The sequence below is a fragment of the Oncorhynchus mykiss genome, chromosome 9 (genome assembly GCF_057628025.1).
Source record: "Oncorhynchus mykiss isolate SJ-2025 chromosome 9, ASM5762802v1, whole genome shotgun sequence".
NCBI lineage: Eukaryota > Metazoa > Chordata > Actinopteri > Salmoniformes > Salmonidae > Oncorhynchus > Oncorhynchus mykiss.
In genome coordinates this window covers 5,349,775-5,369,592 of record NC_143030.1, presented here as the reverse complement: position 1 = coordinate 5,369,592, position 19,818 = coordinate 5,349,775, and the positions used below count along the sequence as shown (strand labels likewise).

General features: G+C 48.1%; 2 protein-coding genes across 2 annotated transcripts in view; both read left to right on the top strand.

The window, feature by feature from the left end:
• Nucleotides 1–5,606, top strand: part of LOC110532883 (uncharacterized) — a 25,779-nt gene extending 20,173 nt beyond the window's left edge. Inside the window, exon 13 of the mRNA XM_090183331.1 lies at nt 3,963–5,606. Within this exon, the coding sequence (XP_090039457.1) occupies nt 3,963–4,298 (336 nt within the window). The 3' untranslated portion in view covers nt 4,299–5,606. The remainder of the gene's footprint in view (nt 1–3,962) is intronic.
• A 6,811-nt stretch (nt 5,607–12,417) lies between these two features.
• The window catches only part of LOC149980722 (tetratricopeptide repeat protein 39B-like), a 48,968-nt gene continuing 41,567 nt past the window's right edge, over nt 12,418–19,818 (top strand). Inside the window, exon 1 of the mRNA XM_090183326.1 lies at nt 12,418–13,518. Within this exon, the coding sequence (XP_090039452.1) occupies nt 13,474–13,518 (45 nt within the window). The 5' untranslated portion in view covers nt 12,418–13,473. The remainder of the gene's footprint in view (nt 13,519–19,818) is intronic.

Genomic DNA, 19,818 nt, shown 5'->3' with positions numbered 1-19,818 from the left:
CCAGGCACACACAGCTGACGTACAGAACCAGGCACACACAGCTGACGTACAGAACCAGGCACACACTGCTGACGTACAGAACCAGGCACACTGCTGACGTACAGAACCAGGCACACTGCTGACGTACAGAACCAGGCACACACAGCTGACGTACAGAACCAGGCACACACAGCTGACGTACAGAACCAGGCACACACAGCTGACGTACAGAACCAGGCACACACAGCTGACGTACAGAACCAGGCACACAAAGCTGACGTACAGAACCAGGCACACACAGCTGACGTACAGAACCAGGCACACACAGCTGACGTACAGAACCAGGCACACACAGCTGACGTACAGAACCAGGCGCACAGCTGACGTACAGAACCAGGCGCACAGCTGACGTACAGAACCAGGCGCACAGCTGACGTACAGAACCAGGCGAACAGAACCAGGCACACACAGCTGACGTACAGAACCAGGCACACAGCTGACGTACAGAACCAGGCAAACAGAACCAGGCACACAGCTGACGTACAGAACCAGGCAAACAGAACCAGGCACACAGCTGACGTACAGAACCAGGCACACAGCTGACGTACAGAACCAGGCACACAGCTGACGTACAGAACCAGGCGAACAGAACCAGGCACACACAGCTGACGTACAGAACCAGGCACACAGCTGACGTACAGAACCAGGCGAACAGCTGACGTACAGAACCAGGCGAACAGAACCAGGCACACAGCTGACATACAGAACCAGGCGAACAGAACCAGGCACACAGCTGACGTACAGAACCAGGCACACACTGCTGACGTACAGAACCAGGCACACACTGCTGACGTACAGAACCAGGCACACACTGCTGACGTACAGAACCAGGCACACACAGCTGATGTACAGAACCAGGCACACACAGCTGACGTACAGAACCAGGCACACAGCTAACGTACAGAACCAGGCGAACAGAACCAGGCACACACAGCTGACGTACAGAACCAGGCACACACAGCTGACGTACAGAACCAGGCGCACAGCTGACGTACAGAACCAGGCGCACAGCTGACGTACAGAACCAGGCGCACAGCTGACGTACAGAACCAGGCGCACAGCTGACGTACAGAACCAGGCGCACAGCTGACGTACAGAACCAGGCACGCACAGCTGACGTACAGAACCAGGCACGCACAGCTGACGTACAGAACCAGGCACGCACAGCTGACGTACAGAACCAGGCACGCACAGCTGACGTACAGAACCAGGCGAACAGAACCAGGCACACACAGCTGACGTACAGAACCAGGCACACACAGCTGACGTACAGAACCAGGCACACACAGCTGACGTACAGAACCAGGCACACACAGCTGACGTACAGAACCAGGCACACACAGCTGACGTACAGAACCAGGCACACACAGCTGACGTACAGAACCAGGCACACACAGCTGACGTACAGAACCAGGCACACACAGCTGACGTACAGAACCAGGCACACACAGCTGACGTACAGAACCAGGCACACAAAGCTGACGTACAGAACCAGGCACACAGCTGACGTACAGAACCAGGCACACACAGCTGACGTACAGAACCAGGCGCACAGCTGACGTACAGAACCAGGCGCACAGCTGACGTACAGAACCAGGCGAACAGAACCAGGCACACACAGCTGACGTACAGAACCAGGCACACAGCTGACGTACAGAACCAGGCAAACAGAACCAGGCACACAGCTGACGTACAGAACCAGGCAAACAGAACCAGGCACACAGCTGACGTACAGAACCAGGCACACAGCTGACGTACAGAACCAGGCACACAGCTGACGTACAGAACCAGGCGAACAGAACCAGGCACACACAGCTGACGTACAGAACCAGGCACACAGCTGACGTACAGAACCAGGCGAACAGCTGACGTACAGAACCAGGCACACAGCTGACATACAGAACCAGGCGAACAGAACCAGGCACACAGCTGACGTACAGAACCAGGCACACACAGCTGACGTACAGAACCAGGCACACACAGCTGACGTACAGAACCAGGCACACACAGCTGACGTACAGAACCAGGCACACACAGCTGACGTACAGAACCAGGCACACACAGCTGACGTACAGAACCAGGCACACACAGCTGACGTACAGAACCAGGCACACACAGCTGACGTACAGAACCAGGCACACACAGCTGACGTACAGAACCAGGCACACACAGCTGACGTACAGAACCAGGCACACACAGCTGACGTACAGAACCAGGCACACACAGCTGACGTACAGAACCAGGCACACACAGCTGACGTACAGAACCAGGCACACACAGCTGACGTACAGAACCAGGCACACACAGCTGACGTACAGAACCAGGCACACACAGCTGACGTACAGAACCAGGCACACACAGCTGACGTACAGAACCAGGCACACACAGCTGACGTACAGAACCAGGCGAACAGAACCAGGCACACAGCTGACGTACAGAACCAGGCGAACAGACCCAGGCACACACAGCTGACGTACAGAACCAGGCACACACAGCTGACGTACAGAACCAGGCACACACAGCTGACGTGCAGAACCAGGCACACACAGCTGACGTGCAGAACCAGGCACACACAGCTGACGTGCAGAACCAGGCACACACAGCTAACGTGCAGAACCAGGCGAACACAGCTGACGTACAGAACCAGGCACACAGCTGACGTACAGAACCAGGCACACAGCTGACGTACAGAACCAGGCACACAGCTGACGTACAGAACCAGGCACACAGCTGACGTACAGAACCAGGCACACAGCTGACGTACAGAACCAGGCGAACAGAACCAGGCGAACAGAACCAGGCACACAGCTGACGTACAGAACCAGGCGAACAGAACCAGGCACACAGCTGACGTACAGAACCAGGCACACAGCTGACATACAGAACCAGGCGAACAGAACCAGGCACACACAGCTGACGTACAGAACCAGGCACACAGCTGACATACAGAACCAGGCACACAGCTGACGTACAGAACCAGGCGAACAGAACCAGGCACACAGCTGGCGTACAGAACCAGGCACACAGCTGACATACAGAACCAGGCGAACAGAACCAGGCACACACAGCTGACGTACAGAACCAGGCACACAGTTGACGTACAGAACCAGGCGAACACAGCTGACGTACAGAACCAGGCACACAGCTGACGTACAGAACCAGGCGCACACAGCTGACGTACAGAACCAGTCTAAAGTTTGGACACACCTAATCATTCCAGCATTTTTCTTTATTTTGACTATTTTCTAGATTGTAGAATAATAGTGAAGACACAGTACAAATAAAACCCCTTGAATTAGTAGGTGTGTCCAAACTTTAGACTGGTACTGTACATCCAGTAACTACACGCACACACCTGACAGATCCAATAACTACACACACACACCTGACAGATCCAATAACTACACACACACACACCTGACAGATCCAATAACTACACACACCTGACAGATCCAATAACTACACACACCTGACAGATCCAATAACTACACACACCTGACAGATACAATAACTACACACACCTGACAGATACAATAACTACACACACACACACACCTGACAGATCCAATAACTACACACACACACACCTGACAGATCCAATAACTACACACACCTGACAGATCCAATAACTACACACACCTGACAGATACAATAACTACACACACCTGACAGATACAATAACTACACACACACACACACCTGACAGATCCAATAACTACACACACACACACCTGACAGATCCAATAACTACACACACCTGACAGATCCAATAACTACACACACCTGACAGATACAATAACTACACACACACACACGCCTGACAGATCCAATAACTACACACACACACAATAACTACACACATCCACACACTCTTCACTCCTTTACCACATACACACACCTAACCACACCTGTGTGCTTCCCAGATGCGTCGTTTCCGCAGTAACCAGGACGTGATGGACAAGGCATCGATGCTCTACAACCGCTTCAAGAATGCATTCCTATTGGTTAGCGACAAGGATAACGTCATCAGCCCCGAGTTCCTCCGCTCGCTCCTGGAGGAGAAAGAGAGGGAGGAGGAGGAGAGGGTGGAGAGATGGAGGGAGAAACAGAAGAGGAGAGGAGAGGTTCTGCAGGAGGTTCGCAGGAGAATGAGTCAACTGGAGGAGAGGAGGGGAGGAGAGAAGGGGGTCGTGACTGAGAAGAAGGAAGAGGAGGTGCCAGAGGAGGTGCCAGAGGGTGGGAGCTCCGAACTCCAATAGCCTCATCCTGAGCTCCACTGTGAGAAACGGAGCAGGGTGAAGTTGCCCCTAGACTCTGATCTTGGTGCAGGTTACAATTTTCGACCACTAATGGTTGAAGGTTAGTATTTGGGGAGGGAAACTGATTCTAGATCTGTACCTGGGGGGGGGGGGGGTGACAGAACAATGGAACATACCAACTCAGAATCAGAGGGGGTGAACACGGAACATACCAGCTGTCCAACTGGGGTTATGATGTTTCTTAACCCTCTCTTGTCCAATCAGAGTATTTGGACAACCTCCTCACCCATATTCATTGGACGTTTTGCAATGGAAAAGGACAACGAGTGTTTTTATTATTTTCAATTTTTATTTTTTATTGGACAAATTCAGGGTGTTTAGGTCTTCTAGTGAATAGGGCTCGGGTGTTTTCCTAAAGACAGACTCACCTGGGGAGTGTGTTATGTCTCCTCCTTTCCCTGAGGCTGAGAGGAGAGAAGAAGCCCTACTTATAGGATGTAGAAACCAGGGAACAGTTCAGTCTACACACGTTTTTACTCTCCTGATGTTTATTTTTTTATATATCCACCTTTGTATGTTCTCTTAAATACTATACTTAGTGTGGTTTGTATAGTTTTTAACGGTGTTGTATAGACGACGTTCTACTTCGCCTGGATTCTTACTGAGCTTGTACTCCTGCAGTAAGTAGCCAAGTTGGTTATTGCTTTAGTTGCCTAAAACAGGTCTGGTTGCCTGGTAATATTACCCTTCAGGGTATCTCCTTCAATAGCCATCACTGCTCATGGTTGTAACCCCCCCCCCACCCTCAGGGCCAGACAGTAGCACACTGCTCATAGTTGTAACCCCCCCCCCTCCCCCAGGGACAGACAGTAGCACACAAGTTAAGAGTCTGGCTGGTCATCTGATTCAGGACAGACGGCATTATATTTGAACCTGGGACAGACGGCATTATATTTGAACCTGGGACAGACGGCATTATATTTGAACCTCTTATTCAACTGCAGTGACCCTTGTTTTCATACACACACAGAGACACAGACCGGCAGAGACACAGACAGGCGTTGGTACTGTTCTGTGAAATGGTTTTAAAGGGGAACACACTTTGGTTTTTGACACTGTGGAGTAGATTTGTGTTACACTTGACCTTTTTAGATGTGTTTTACAGTTGTCATTTTCACTGGTAAAAAAAAAAAAATGTTAGTATTAATTCAGTTTACACTGTTGGTCAATAAATCCGTTCTGTCACGCAATAAATGAGCATTAGTTCAGGTTACACAGTCGGTCAATAAACCCGTTCTACATTTAAAATGAGATTCCGATGGTTTCTTGAGTGTTTTAGGGATGGACACGGTTATTAGAACGGACGTTTAGTATCATATTACTTGCTAGCTTTTTATTGTTGTAGAAGGAAAATAAATAGGCCTATTAAAATAAAGTATTTGTCTAAAAATGTAATACAATTTTGTGACATTGCTACATAGCATACAACGATTTGACATTTGATGACAGTTTTTTGTGAGGGTGGGTCAACAGCCGTTAAAACACCTGTCGCTTGGTTCTCGGTTGTGATACAGCCTGGATTCGAACCAGGGTGCCTCTAACACTGAGACGCAGTGTCTGTAGACCGCTGCGCCATTCGGGAATATGAATGGAGTTGTTGTAGACGAGGATGAGAAGCACAGCAAAATGGACTCAATTCGACTTGCTAAATTATCTACCTAGCTGACTACATTAGCTGGCTACTTACTGTAGGTAGGTAGCATCTTAACTCACGGTAATGAAACAGGCAGGGAGCAGGCCTCGAACCCTCGACCTTCGAGCCCGAGGTCCGGCCCGCTATCGAATGTGCCGTAAAAACATGCTCGTGCGGCAGAGTTGATTTCCGCGTTTATAAACCCAGGGTCGTTACACCACATTTGATGCAGTCAAGACACAACCAGATGGGGTGCCAGGTAACCTATGGCAGCAGCCAGCTTGTCTCACTAGCGTGAGTCGGAATGGCTACTCTTGTTCACGCTAAATTCAAAATGGCTTTATTAGCATAAGAAACATATATTAACTTTGCCAAAACAACTGAAATAGACCATTAACAAAAGTGGGTAACACCAGCGTCATAGTGCGTTATGACACGGTCATAATCTGTTATATTGCCATAACACTGTCATGACACATAATTAGACCTGTTGTGACACATTACAATATTTTATGGCTGGTTATGACACCTACATAAGTGTCAAAACCCACAAAGCCAACCACACAGCTGGTCCCAGGCAGTTGTTGTATTTTGAACACAAGTCCACAAGCGAAGGGAAAAAGGTTGAGAGAGAGCATAGATGCGAGAATGAATTATACACACAACAAACAAAATGGTTTATATAGCGTATATATCGCGTAAAAGTCCCTCTAGCGGTCTACTCAGAGTTCAGGGCACTCTCGTCTGAGTTGTACCAGAGCGCGGAATAAGTGATGAATTAAAAACACTCAACACCGGTTGAATATGTCCGGTGTCACCAACGCTCGGGATAACACGAAAACAGCCTAACCGGATCTGCCAGGGCGAGTCAAACGGTCCCGAGTGAGGTGTTCTCTCATTATGTGTCTGGATGTTGAGAGTCAATGTTGGCTTGGATGCTTTTGACATCCGTTGTGAGGATCAACCTCCTGGGCCAGAGCGACCACGGTGCGCTCTGAACGCAACGCGTTTACGAACGCCTACGGAGCGCACTCCGAGCACACCGTGACTGTTAGTCATCTTTCCGTGTGATCAGGTAGTGTATTCATTCCGTCGATTCGGTTAAAACGTTTCTAGGTGATTACACTCTCTATATCAGGTAGGTGCGGGCAAGAGTGTGCAAAGGCGGTATTGAATGTCACGGGCTGTCCATGTGTCACTCTCTGTCTTCTCAAATGTGTCTCTCGACCTGTGTGCACCTACGTTGTAAACTTTCATTCATAGGCTAGTTTGTAGCAACCTCATGATGGGTACAGGGAACATTCTAGTATCATGTAGTAACCTAAACCCATCACTGTTACATTGAACTGGGTGAATATGAATGACAGTAACCTAAACCTGTCACTGTTACATTGAACTGGGTGAATATGAATGACAGTAACCTAAACCTGTCACTGTTACATTGAACTGGGTGAATATGAATGACAGTAACCTAAACCTGTCACTGTTACATTGAACTGGGTGAATGACAGTAACCTAAACCTGTCACTGTTACATTGAACTGGGTGAATATGAATGACAGTAACCTAAACCTGTCACTGTTACATTGAACTGGGTGAATATGAATGACAGTAACCTAAACCTGTCACTGTTACATTGAACTGGGTGATTATGAATGACAGTAACCTAAACCTGTCACTGTTACATTTAACTGGGTGAATGACAGTAACCGAAACCTGTCACTGTTACATTGAACTGGGTGAATATGAATGACAGTAACCTAAACCTGTCACTGTTACATTGAACTGGGTGAATATGAATGACAGTAACCTAAACCTGTCACTGTTACATTGAACTGGGTGAATATGAATGACAGTAACCTAAACCTATCACTGTTACATTGACCTGGGTGAATATGAATGACAGTAACCCGGGTGAATATGAATGACAGTAACCCGGGTGAATATGAATGACAGTAACCTGGGTGAATATGAATGGCAGTAACCTGGGTGAATATGAATGACAGTAACCTGGGTGAATATGAATGACAGTAACCTGGGTGAATATGAATGACAGTAACCCGGGTGAATATGAATGACAGTAACCCGGGTGAATATGAATGACAGTAACCCGGGTGAATATGAATGACAGTAACCTGGGTGAATATGAATGACAGTAACCTGGGTGAATATGAATGACAGTAACCCGGGTGAATATGAATGACAGTAACCCGGGTGAATATGAATGACAGTAACCCGGGAGAATATGAATGACAGTAACCTGGGTGAATATGAATGACAGTAACCCGGGTGAATATGAATGACAGTAACCTGGGTGAATATGGATGACAGTAACCTGGGTGAATATGAATGACAGTAACCCGGGTGAATATGAATGACAGTAACCCGGGTGAATATGAATGACAGTAACCTGGGTGAATATGAATGACAGTAACCCGTGTGAATATGAATGACAGTAACCCGGGTGAATATGAATGACAGTAACCTGGGTGAATATGAATTACAGTAACCCGGGTGAATATGAATGACAGTAACCCGGGTGAATATGAATGACAGTAACCCGGGTGAATATGAATGACAGTAACCCGGGAGAATATGAATGACAGTAACCCGGGTGAATATGAATGACAGTAACCCGGGTGAATATGAATGACAGTAACCCGGGTGAATATGAATGACAGTAACCCGGGTGAATATGAATGACAGTAACCCGGGTGAATATGAATGACAGTAACCCGGGTGAATCATCCAGTATGCTGTAATAGAAATAAGGCCAGGCTCATTAAATAAATAAATGTATCGTCCTTCTTAATCGTAAACGACACGATCGCCACTGGTGTCAACACCATGTTTATGTTGTATAATTAACAAGTTCTGAAATTGACCATATTTAACTGTAATTGCGCTTCACACATTGATGTCAGACTTGCACCTCCCCGATGCTCTGTTGCTGATGGGATGAATGCAGGAGCAGATTTCAGGAGCAGGACAAGACACCCTCGTTTGGACTGTTGACTGATACAGAGCTGTGAGAAAGTCCCCCGGAATCTCTGGTTCTCCTTAAGCTGCAATGACTCCAACCAACCGCTTCCTGTAGTTGTGGGCCAGTCTCTCACGTCTCTGTGGAGGAAGTTTACTGTGGCAGCAATGACTCCAACCAACCGCTTCCTGTAGTTGTGGACCAGTCTCTCACGTCTCTGTGGAGGAAGTTTACTGTGGCAGCAATGACTCCAACCAAACATTGTCTTGTTGCATGACCCAGCTGTGCTTCAGCTCACAGAGGGATAAATATGGGTTGACATTTTACAATGGTGTTCGTTCTTCACTGGTTGCCCCTTTTTTCTTGTGGCAACAGGTCACACGTCTTGCTGCTGTGATGTCACACTGTGGGATTTCACTTTTACTTTCATTCTTGGTGTATCTGTGTAATCTGAGGGAAATATGTGTCTCTAATAGGGTCATACATTTGTCAGGAGGTTAGGAAGTGCAGCTCAGTTTCCACCTCATTTTGTGGGCAGTGTTGCACATAGCCTGTCTTCTCTTGAGAGCCAGGTCTGCCTACGGTGACCTCTTTCAATAGCAAGGCAACGCTTTCCTTAAGTTTGGTTCAGTCACAGTGGTCAGGTATTCTGCCGCTGTGTACTCTCTGTTTAGGGCCAAATAGCATTCTAGTTTGCTCTGTTTTTTTGTTAATTCTTTCCAATGTGTCAAGTAATTATCTTTTTGTTTTCTCATGATTTGGTTGTGTTTAGTTCTGTTGCTGTCCTGGGGCTCTGAGGGGACTCTTCTCCAGGTTCGTAGGTGAAGGCTTTGTCGAATCAGTTATAGCAGGTTGTAGAATTAAATTATATTCTATATTATATATATATATATATATATTATATTATTATAAATATTTTCAGGATTTGAATCATTAGCGGGAATCGTCCTAATTATGAGCTGCATGCATTATTTGGTATTTTACCAAGAGGATGTTTTTGCAGAATTCTGCATGCAGAGTCTCAATTTGGTGTTTGTCCCATTTTGTGAATCGTTGGTTGGTGAGCGGGGACCCCAGACCTCCACAACCATAAAGGGCAATGGGTTCTATAACTGATTCCAGTATTTTTTAGCCAGATCCTAATTGGTCAAATGTTATGTTCCTTTTAAAAAAAAAATGTTTATACCCAATTTCATTGTATCCAATTGGTAAGTCATTCCATTGCTGTAACTCGCATACGGACTGGGGAGAGAGACGAAGGTCGAGAGCCACGCGTCCTCCGAAACACGACCCTACCAAGGCGCACTGCTTCTTGACACAATGCACATCCACCCCGGAAGCCAGACGCAACTTACAGACAACTCCGTTACACCTGGCGACTGTGTCAACGTGCATTGCGCCCGGCCCGCCACAAGGAGTCGCTAGAGCGCAATGAACATCCCTGCCGGCCAACGCTGGGCCAATTGTGCGCCACCCCATGGGTCTCCCGGTTGCAGCCAGCTGCGACAGAGCCTGGACTCAAACCAGGATCTCTAGTGGCACAGTTAGCACTGCGATGCAGTACCTTAGACCACTGTGCCACTCGGTAGGCTGTAAATGTTCATTTTGATGGCGTAGAAGGTCCTTCTTGCATTGTCTCTCAGATCGTTCACAGCTTTGTGGAAGTTACCTGTGGCACTGATGTTTAGGCCGGGGTAGATTAACTGTCAGGGCCCAAATCTGACAGAATCTGCGCAGAAGATCTAGGTGCTGCTGTAGGCCCTCCTTGGTTGGGGACAGAAGCACCAGATCATCAACAAACAGTAGACATTTGACTTCAGGTTCTAGTAGGGTGAGGCCGGGTGCTGCAGACTGTTCTAGAACCCTCGCCAAATTGAGTCAAAAGCTTTTTTTTTTAAATCAACAAAGCATGAGAAGACTTTGGTTTTGTTTTGTTTGTTTGTGAATTAGGGTGTGCCGGGTGAATACATGGTCTGTCGTATGAGGTCAGTGATAAAGTAGTCACCAGTACTACTGCCAAGAGATGAGTTATAGGAGTACCTACTGTAGGAGTCCCCTTGAAGACTACCATTGACTATGTACATACCCAGGATGCAACAGAGCTATAGGTGTACCTACTGTAGGAGTCCCCTTGAAGACTACCATTGACTATGTACATACCCAGCGTACGACAGAGCTATAGGAGTACCTACTGTAGGAGTCCCCTTGAAGACTACCATTGACTATGTACATACCCAGGATGTAACAGATCTATAGGTGTACCTACTGTATGAGTCCCCTTGAAGACTACCATTGACTATGTACATACCCAGCGTACGACAGAGCTATAGGAGTACCTACTGTAGGAGTCCCCTTGAAGACTACCATTGACTATGTACATACCCAGGATGTAACAGATCTATAGGTGTACCTACTGTATGAGTCCCCTTGAAGACTACCATTGACTATGTACATACTGTACCCAGCGTACCCAGAGCTGCAGGAGTTGTGCCCGTTTTTGTTGGTCATAGTTGTACCTAGGGGGGCATATTGGGGAGGGAATACTGTCACCTCCAGGCAGGTGTTTGTCCCCCTGTGTGCTGAGGGTTTCAGGTTCTTGTCCAGTTCTGACATTTAGGTCACCACAGACTAGTTAGTACATGTTGACATAATTTCCTTATTAATTTCTAGCCAGATGTAAAATGTTCCTGTTTTGATTAATTTAATAGAGTGAGTTAGGTCTGCTCTCTACCAAATTAGCATACCCCCGGAGTCCCTTCCCTGTTTCACACCTGGTAGTGTGGTGGATGGGACTACCAGCTCTCTATAACCTAGAGGGCAACCAGTGGGTCCATCTCCTCTATACCACCCACCTGGTAGTATGGTGGATGGGACTACCAGCTCTCTGTAACCTAGAGGGCAACCAGTGGGTCCATCTCCTCTATACCACCCACCTGGTAGTGTGGTGGATGGGACTACCAGCTCTCTGTAACCTAGAGGACAACCAGTGGGTCCATCTCCTCTATACCACCCACCTGGTAGTGTGGTGGATGGGACTACCAGCTCTCTGTAACCTAGAGGGCAACCAGTGGGTCTGTCTCCTCTATACCACCCACCTGGTAGTGTGGTGGATGGGACTACCAGCTCTCTGTAACCTAGAGGGCAACCAGTGGGTCTGTCTCCTCTATACCATGTTTCTTGTAGGAGGACAATGTATGTATTTTCCCATTTCTTTGATTTAAGTCTGGGTTCCTGCACTTCAGTAGAAAGTAGTGTAGAATCCTGCCAAAGGCAGATGACCTCTGACCTTGTATATTCCAGGATAAGATAGTTCTCCCTCTCTCTTGTCTCTCTCCAGATGCTTAGAGTTCGTGAGAGCGCCTTGCCTCCCTCTAGTGGCTGTGTTTGGATGGTGCATCTGAAGAGGACCACTGACTAGTGGGAGGGGAGGAGCGATTTGTATTTGCCACATAGCCAGAACAATTTTCCGCGCAATGCGCACACAGTGAAAAGACCAATATTAATCCGGTACATTTTTCATAACTTATTAGGGTACAACAACCATAGGCTATCATTCAGACACCGAGGGAATAAGAACGGTATCCACTTCTTATCCTAGGAACCTGTATTTTTATTATGGATCATAATTAACTGGCATTTAGAAAATATGATTTTGTGCGTGACTATTCATCTGCATTGATTCCCAGGCCAAACCCCCTCTGCGTATAATAAATAAAGGCACGTAGAGCCACATGCGTGTCGTGGTGCGTCGCTTTTGGACTCGAGGCACATTTATTAAAAATGATCGCGTCCAGTCTACCGTTGAGTCGATACGAGAACACCGTAACCGTGCCACGGCAAAGGTTAGTATAGTCTATAGGCGACTGTCCTCTCTGGGCCTATTTGTCTAGGCTGAATAAACGTTCAAATGAGAAGGACCGATTCACATATATACATGAATTCTCTACTAGACTAGGCTATATGCAGCAGAGAGTGAGTAAGGCGCGGGTTGATAGAAATAGGCTAAATGCCGGCTTTTACCGGGGTTGTTGATATCTCAACGGCCGGTTGCGCGCTGCCTTATATCCTGTTTCAGTTTCTTGACTGCTGACGTGACACCTGGAGAGGGCTCTCTCGTTCTTTCCGTGATTGACCGGAGAAAGGCTCGAGGGCTGTGTAGTCAGGACGGACTGGGCTGCCCCGGTGGAAACGGTTTTCCTGTTGTGTTGTCAGAAGGCGGACCGGTGTTGAGCGTTCCTGGGAGTGTGTATCCCGCGAAAGGAAAGGCTCCGCAGAGAGAAAGCAGCAGCTGGCTAAACCACGAACCGTCCAGGCAAAAACAGTCTCTGTCTGAACAGAGACTGAGACACTCACCGCCGAGGGAGAGAGAAGGAGAGCTGGACCTAAACGAAATAATTTTCTGACCTAATGAATATCTAGCCTTTTACTCCTGCTGAAGCCCTAAGTTTGTTACCAGTCCCAGTCCTTTACTGGCTTTGCTGCTAGCCTTCTACCCAGCGAACCATGGCCCAGGTCGGGAACGGATCTGGGAATAACGCCGACGATGAGGTGAGGAAGAGGACATGGGTTATGATGATGTATCTTAAACTATGGCTGTGTTCTCGTCTGCATTTGTCTTGGTTTTAGATACGGTCATATTGCTCAATACGGAAGTAGGCTACAAGGTTATTTCTGTTGTTGACTAGTTGTGTAGCCTACTATTATTATTCATAATCATACATTTCATTTGTAAAGCGCATTTCTCACACCCAATGCGTTTTTATATGGACATAATTGGACACGGGCTATCCTATTACACTGTGTTACATAGTTACCTCGCGGAAGATTAGGTTATGTGACCATAACGGTTGCTGTTAGTAAATTAGCTAGTTAGAAAAGACATGGTCTATTGTACAAGAGTTACAATTAAGTTACACTCTTCATTATCACAATAGCCTACTGTTTCTTACAGACAGACATTCTCCTCCTTATCATTCTGTGTGTCTGTCTTGGGCCTACTAGGCAAGTTAGATAAGAACAAATTCTTATTTACAATGACGGCCTACACCGGATAAACCCGGACGATGCTGGGCCAATTGTGCGACGCCCTATGGGACTCCCAATCACGGCCGGTTGTGATACAGCCTGGATTCGAACCAGGGTGTTTTTTTAGTGACGCCTCTAGCACTGAAATGCAATGCCTTAGACCGATGCGCAACTCGGGAGCCCCAATAAAACAGTCTACATAATTGCATGTTTGTTGTGCAGCCAGCCAGTAGCGTAAAAACTGCATTTAGCTTAAATATCCCGGTAGACCCTTTGTGACGTGGCTCGCGTTTTCCAGCAGACAGACAGACGGCTGGATTGAGACTAAATGCCCCCGAGCCGCAACACAGCGGGTTATTTCGGGAAGTTCCTGGCAGTTCGGAAGTCACTTGGCTCTCTATAAGTTACGTTCTGAACTCGCTACATTGCATTTTAATGTTTTTAATTTATTTAACCTTTATTTAACCAGGCAAGTCAGTTAAAGAATGTATTCTTATTTACAATTACGGTTTAGGAACAGTAGGGTTAACTGCCTTGTTCAATGCTCTTAATTACGAGGCTACCTGCCGCACAACAGTCCTGCCCTATCAACACTTCTGTTCAAAATTCGCTACATATTGTAGTTTCCTGCCGTGGCACTCCAATATACATACTCTGAAAAATGAAACGTAAAAAAAAAAATGGCTATTATTTATTTTTTAAATCTGTGTTCTGGGTACAGTGCATTTGAAAGTGCCAATGTTAGTCATCAGTCATAAGGAGTCAGTCAGTAGTCAGTAGTCAGTAGCCAGTCATATGTAGTCAGTCAGTAGCCAGTCAGTAGTCAGTAGCCAGTCATAAGTAGTCAGTCAGTAGCCAGTAGTCAGTCAGTCATCAGTAGTCAGTCATCAGTAGCCAGTAGTCCGTCAGTAGTCAGTCATCAGTAGTTAGTCAGTCAGTCATCAGTTATCAGTAGTCAGTTATCAGTAGTCAGTCAGTAGTAGTCAGTTGTCAGTCAGTCATCAGTAGTCAGTCATCAGTAGCCAGTAGTCCATCAGTAGTCAGTCAGTCATCAGTAGTCAGTCAGTCATCAGTAGTCATCAGTAGTCAGTCATCAGTAGTCAGTCATCAGTAGACAGTCATCAGTAGACAGTAGTCAGTTGTCAGTCATCAGTAGTCAATTAGTAGTCAGTCGTCAGTAGTCAGTAGTCAGTCGTCAGTAGTCAATCGTCAGTCATCAGTAGTCAGTAGTCAATCGTCAGTAGTCAGTCATCAGTAGTCAGTCATCAGTAGTCAGTCATCAGTAGTTAATCATAAGTCGTCAGTATGCTATCAACACACTCATTGCTGGACATAAAGTGATAGTGACAGACTCCATTCGAATGGGGACTGGAAACACAAACACACTGTACACACACACACACACACACACACACACACACACACACACACACACACACACACACACACACACACACACACACACACACACACACACACACACACACACACACACACCACTAGACTCCAGCGTCAGTCCTCATCAATTAGTTAGTAGTGTCCCATTACCTGTGGTGGAACAAATCAGCCCGTGTGTGTGTGTGTGTGTGTGTGTGTGTGTGTGTGTGTGTGTGTGTGTGTGTGTGTGTGTAATGCTGAGAGAATGTCCTCGTGACACATCATCATCTGTTAATGAACTGACTGATATGTAAACGGCAACCTTGAGATGAGAGAGAAATGGAGGATATTGTGTATTGGACAGCAACAAAATGATTCTAATCTATTTTTTTAAAATGTGTAATATAATGTTTGTATTTAACCTGCGGCGGGCTCAGCTGTTGTAATCTAGTTATCCTGATCCTCAGTCATACCATTAACCCTACAGCCCCACTGTTAGCAGGGTTTTATTGGTGACACGTGTGTGTGTGTGTGTGTGTGTGTGTGTGTGTGTGCTGGACAGGGAGAGAATGTGTTCACTGTTAAAAGCTGTCTGATTAACAGGCCTGGGTGATGTCGTTGTGTAGAAACCATCGATCTGATCTAGACAGTAAAACATTGCCTCGGGGGGGCGGGGCGGAGTGCTCTCTCTCTCTCTCTCTCTCTCTCTCTGTGTGTGTGTGGGCTGTTGTCACGATTTTATGTAAGTGACTACAATGCTATTATTAGCATCCTCTCAGAGCTGGACAGAGGGGACTGGATGAGTGTGAGTGGGGAGCTGGACAGGGGGGACTGGATGGGTGTGAGTGGGGAGCTGGACAGGGGGGGACTGGATGAGTGTGAGTGGGGAGCTGGACAGGGGGGGACTGGATGGGTGTGAGTGGGGAGCTGGACAGGGGGGGACTGGATGGGTGTGAGTGGGGAGCTGGACAGGGGGGGACTGGATGGGTGTGAGTGGGGAGCTGGACAGGGGGGGACTGGATGGGTGTGAGTGGGGAGCTGGACAGGGGGGGACTGGATGGGTGTGAGTGGGGAGCTGGACAGGGGGGGACTGGATGGGTGTGAGTGGGGAGCTGTCTTAGGTGAACCAACGAGAATGTCAAAGGGCTTTATTGGCATGGGAACAGGTTCACATGGCCAAGTGAAGAAACCCAACAACAAACACCAAAACAATCAGACATCAACTGGAAACATCACACACAAGTGTGTGTCTCTCTCTCTCAATTTCAGCTTAAAGGCTTTATTGCTATGGGAAACATGTGTCAACATTGCCAACGTAAGTGAAATAGATCATAAACAAATTGAAGTAAACAATACATGAACAGTAAACATTACACTCACAGAAGTTGAAAAAGAATAAAGACATTACAAATGTCATTATGTCTGTATGTGTCGCACATCTCCCTAGTGAAATAAAGGGAAATCAGTAAGGATGTGCAAATAGTTAAAGTACAAAAGGGAAAATAAATGAACATAAATATGGGTTGTATTTACAATGGTGTTTGTTCTTCACTGGTTGACATTTTCTCGTGGCAACAGGTCACACATCTTGCTGCTGTGATGTCACACTGTGTTATTTCACCCAGTAGATATGGGAGTTTATCAAGGTTAGAATTATTTGTGTATCTGTGTAATCTGAGGGAAATATGTGTCTCTAATATGGTCATACATTTGTCAGGAGGTTAGGAAGTGCAGCTCCGTTTCCACCTCATTTTGTGGGCAGTGTGCACATAGCCTGTCTTCTCTTGAGAGCCATGTCTGCCTACGGCGGCCTTTCTCAATAGCAAGGCTATGCTCACTGAGTCTGTACATAGTCAAAGCTTTCCTTAAGTTTGGGTCAGTCACAGTGGTCAGGTATTCTGCCACTGTGTACTCTCTCAACACCACAGGCCTTTTTGGGTTGGAGGGTTTTTATTTTGTCCTGTAGTTCATTCAATGTAATTGGAGAATCCAGTGAGTTCTGGTCGTCTGTAATAGTTGAAAGTATGATTTGTATTTGATCATGTCTATGTTTTTGCAGTTTGTTCTTTGTTATAGAGACAAAGATATTAGAGAAGTGGTTTATCCATACATCTCTGTTTTGGATAGATAACTCTTCGTGTTGTTGTTTGTTTAGTGTGTTCTAATTTTCAAGGGAAGTGGTTAGAGTCTATGGATTCTTCAGTTACATTGAGCTGATTTCTGACATGCTGTTCCTTCTAATCCCGTAGTGTATTTCTGTATTGTTTGGTTGGTTGGTATGGTCCTCTATGGTCTGGGTGGGGTGGTCCTCTATGGTCTGGGTGGGGTGGTCCTCTATGGTCTGGGTGGGGTGGTCCTCTATGGTCTGGGTGGGGTGGTCCTCTATGGTCTGGGTGGGGTGGTCCTCTATGGTCTGGGTGGGGTGGTCCTCTGGTCTGGGTGGGGTGGTCCTCTATGGTCTGAGTGGGGGGGATCCTCCATGGTCCTCTATGGTCTGGGTGGGGTGGTCCTCTATGGTCTGGGTGGGGGTCCTCTATGGTCCTCTATGGTCTGAGTGGGGTGATCCTCTATTGTCTGGTTGGGGTCCTCTATGGTTCTCTATGGTCTGAGTGGGGGTCCTCTATGGTCCTCTATGGTCTGAGTGGTGGGGCCCTCTATGATCTGAGTGGGGTGGTCCTCTATGGTCTGGTTGGGGGTCCTCTATGGTCTGAGTGGGGTCCTCTATGGTCCTCTATGATCTGAGTGGGGTGGTCCTCTATGGTCTGGGTGGGGTGGTCCTCTATGGTCTGGGTGGGGTGGTCCTCTATGGTCCTCTATGGTCTGGGTGGGGTGGTCCTCTATGGTCTGAGTGGGGTCCTCTATGGTCTGGGTGGGGTCCTCTATGGTCTGGGTGGGGTGGTCCTCTATGGTCTGGGTGGGGTGGTCCTCTGGTCTGGGTGGGGTGGTCCTCTATGGTCTGGGTGGGGTGGTCCTCTATGGTCTGGGTGGGGTGGTCCTCTATGGTCTGAGTGGGGTGGTCTTCTGTGGTCTGAGTGGGGTCCTCTATGGTCCTCTATGGTCTGAGTGGGGTGGTCCTCTATGGTCTGGGTGGGGGTCCTCTATGGTCTGGGTGGGGTGGTCCTCTATGGTCTGGGTGGGGTGGTCCTCTATGGGCCTCCGGTCTGTGGTCTGGGTGGGGTGGTCCTCTATGGTCTGGGTGGGGTGGTCCTCTATGGTCTGGGTGGGGTGGTCCTCTATGGTCCTCTATGGTCTGAGTGGGGTGGTCCTCTATGGTCTGGGTGGGGTGGTCCTCTATGGTCTGGGTGGGGTGGTCCTCTATGGTCTGGGTGGGGTGGTCCTCTATGGTCTGGATGGGGTGGTCCTCTATGGTCTGGGTGAGGGTCCTCTATGGTCTGGGTGGGGTGGTCCTCTATGGTCTGGGTGGGGTGGTCCTCTATGGTCTGATTTGGGGTGGTCCTCTATGGTCTGGGTGGAGTGGTCCTATGGTCTGGGTGGGGTGGTCCTCTATGGTCTGGGTGGGGTGGTCCTCTATGGTCTGGTTGGGGTGGCCCTCTATGGTCTGAGTGGGGTGAACCTCTATGGTCTGAGTGGGGTGGTCCTCTATGGTCTGAGTGGGGGGTTCTCTATTGTCCTCTATGGTTTGGGTGTGGGGTCCTCTATGGTCTGGGTGGGGTGGTCCTCTATGGTCTGAGTGGGGGTCTTCTATGGTCTGGGTGGGGGTCCTCTATGGTCTGGGTGGGGTCCTCTATGGTCTGGGTGGGGGGATCCTCCATGGTCCTCTAGGGTCTGAGTGGGGTCCTCTATGGTCCTCTCTAGTCTGGGTGGGGTGGTCCTCTATGGTCTGGGTGGGGTGGTTCTCTATGGTCTGAGTGGGGGGGATCCTCCATGGTCCTCTATGGTCTGGGTGGGGTGGTCCTCTATGGTCTGGGTGGGGGTCCTCTGGTCCTCTATGGTCTGAGTGGGGTGATCCTCTATTGTCTGGTTGGGGTCCTCTATGGTTCTCTATGGTCTGAGTGGGGGTCCTCTATGGTCCTCTATGGTCTGAGTGGTGGGGCCTTCTATGATCTGAGTGGGGTGGTCCTCTATGGTCTGGTTGGGGGTCCTCTATGGTCTGAGTGGGGTCCTCTATGGTCCTCTATGGTCTGAGTGGTGGGGCCTTCTATGATCTGAGTGGGGTGGTCCTCTATGGTCTGGTTGGGGGTCCTCTATGGTCTGAGTGGGGTCCTCTATGGTCCTCTATGATCTGAGTGGGGTGGTCCTCTATGGTCTGGGTGGGGTGGTCCTCTATGGTCTGGGTGGGGTGGGCCTCTGGTCCTCTATGGCCTGGGTGGGGTGGTCCTCTATGGTCTGAGTGGGGTCCTCTATGGTCTGGGTGGGGTCCTCTATGGTCTGGGTGGGGTGGTCCTCTATGGTCTGGGTGGGGTGGTCCTCTATGGTCTGGGTGGG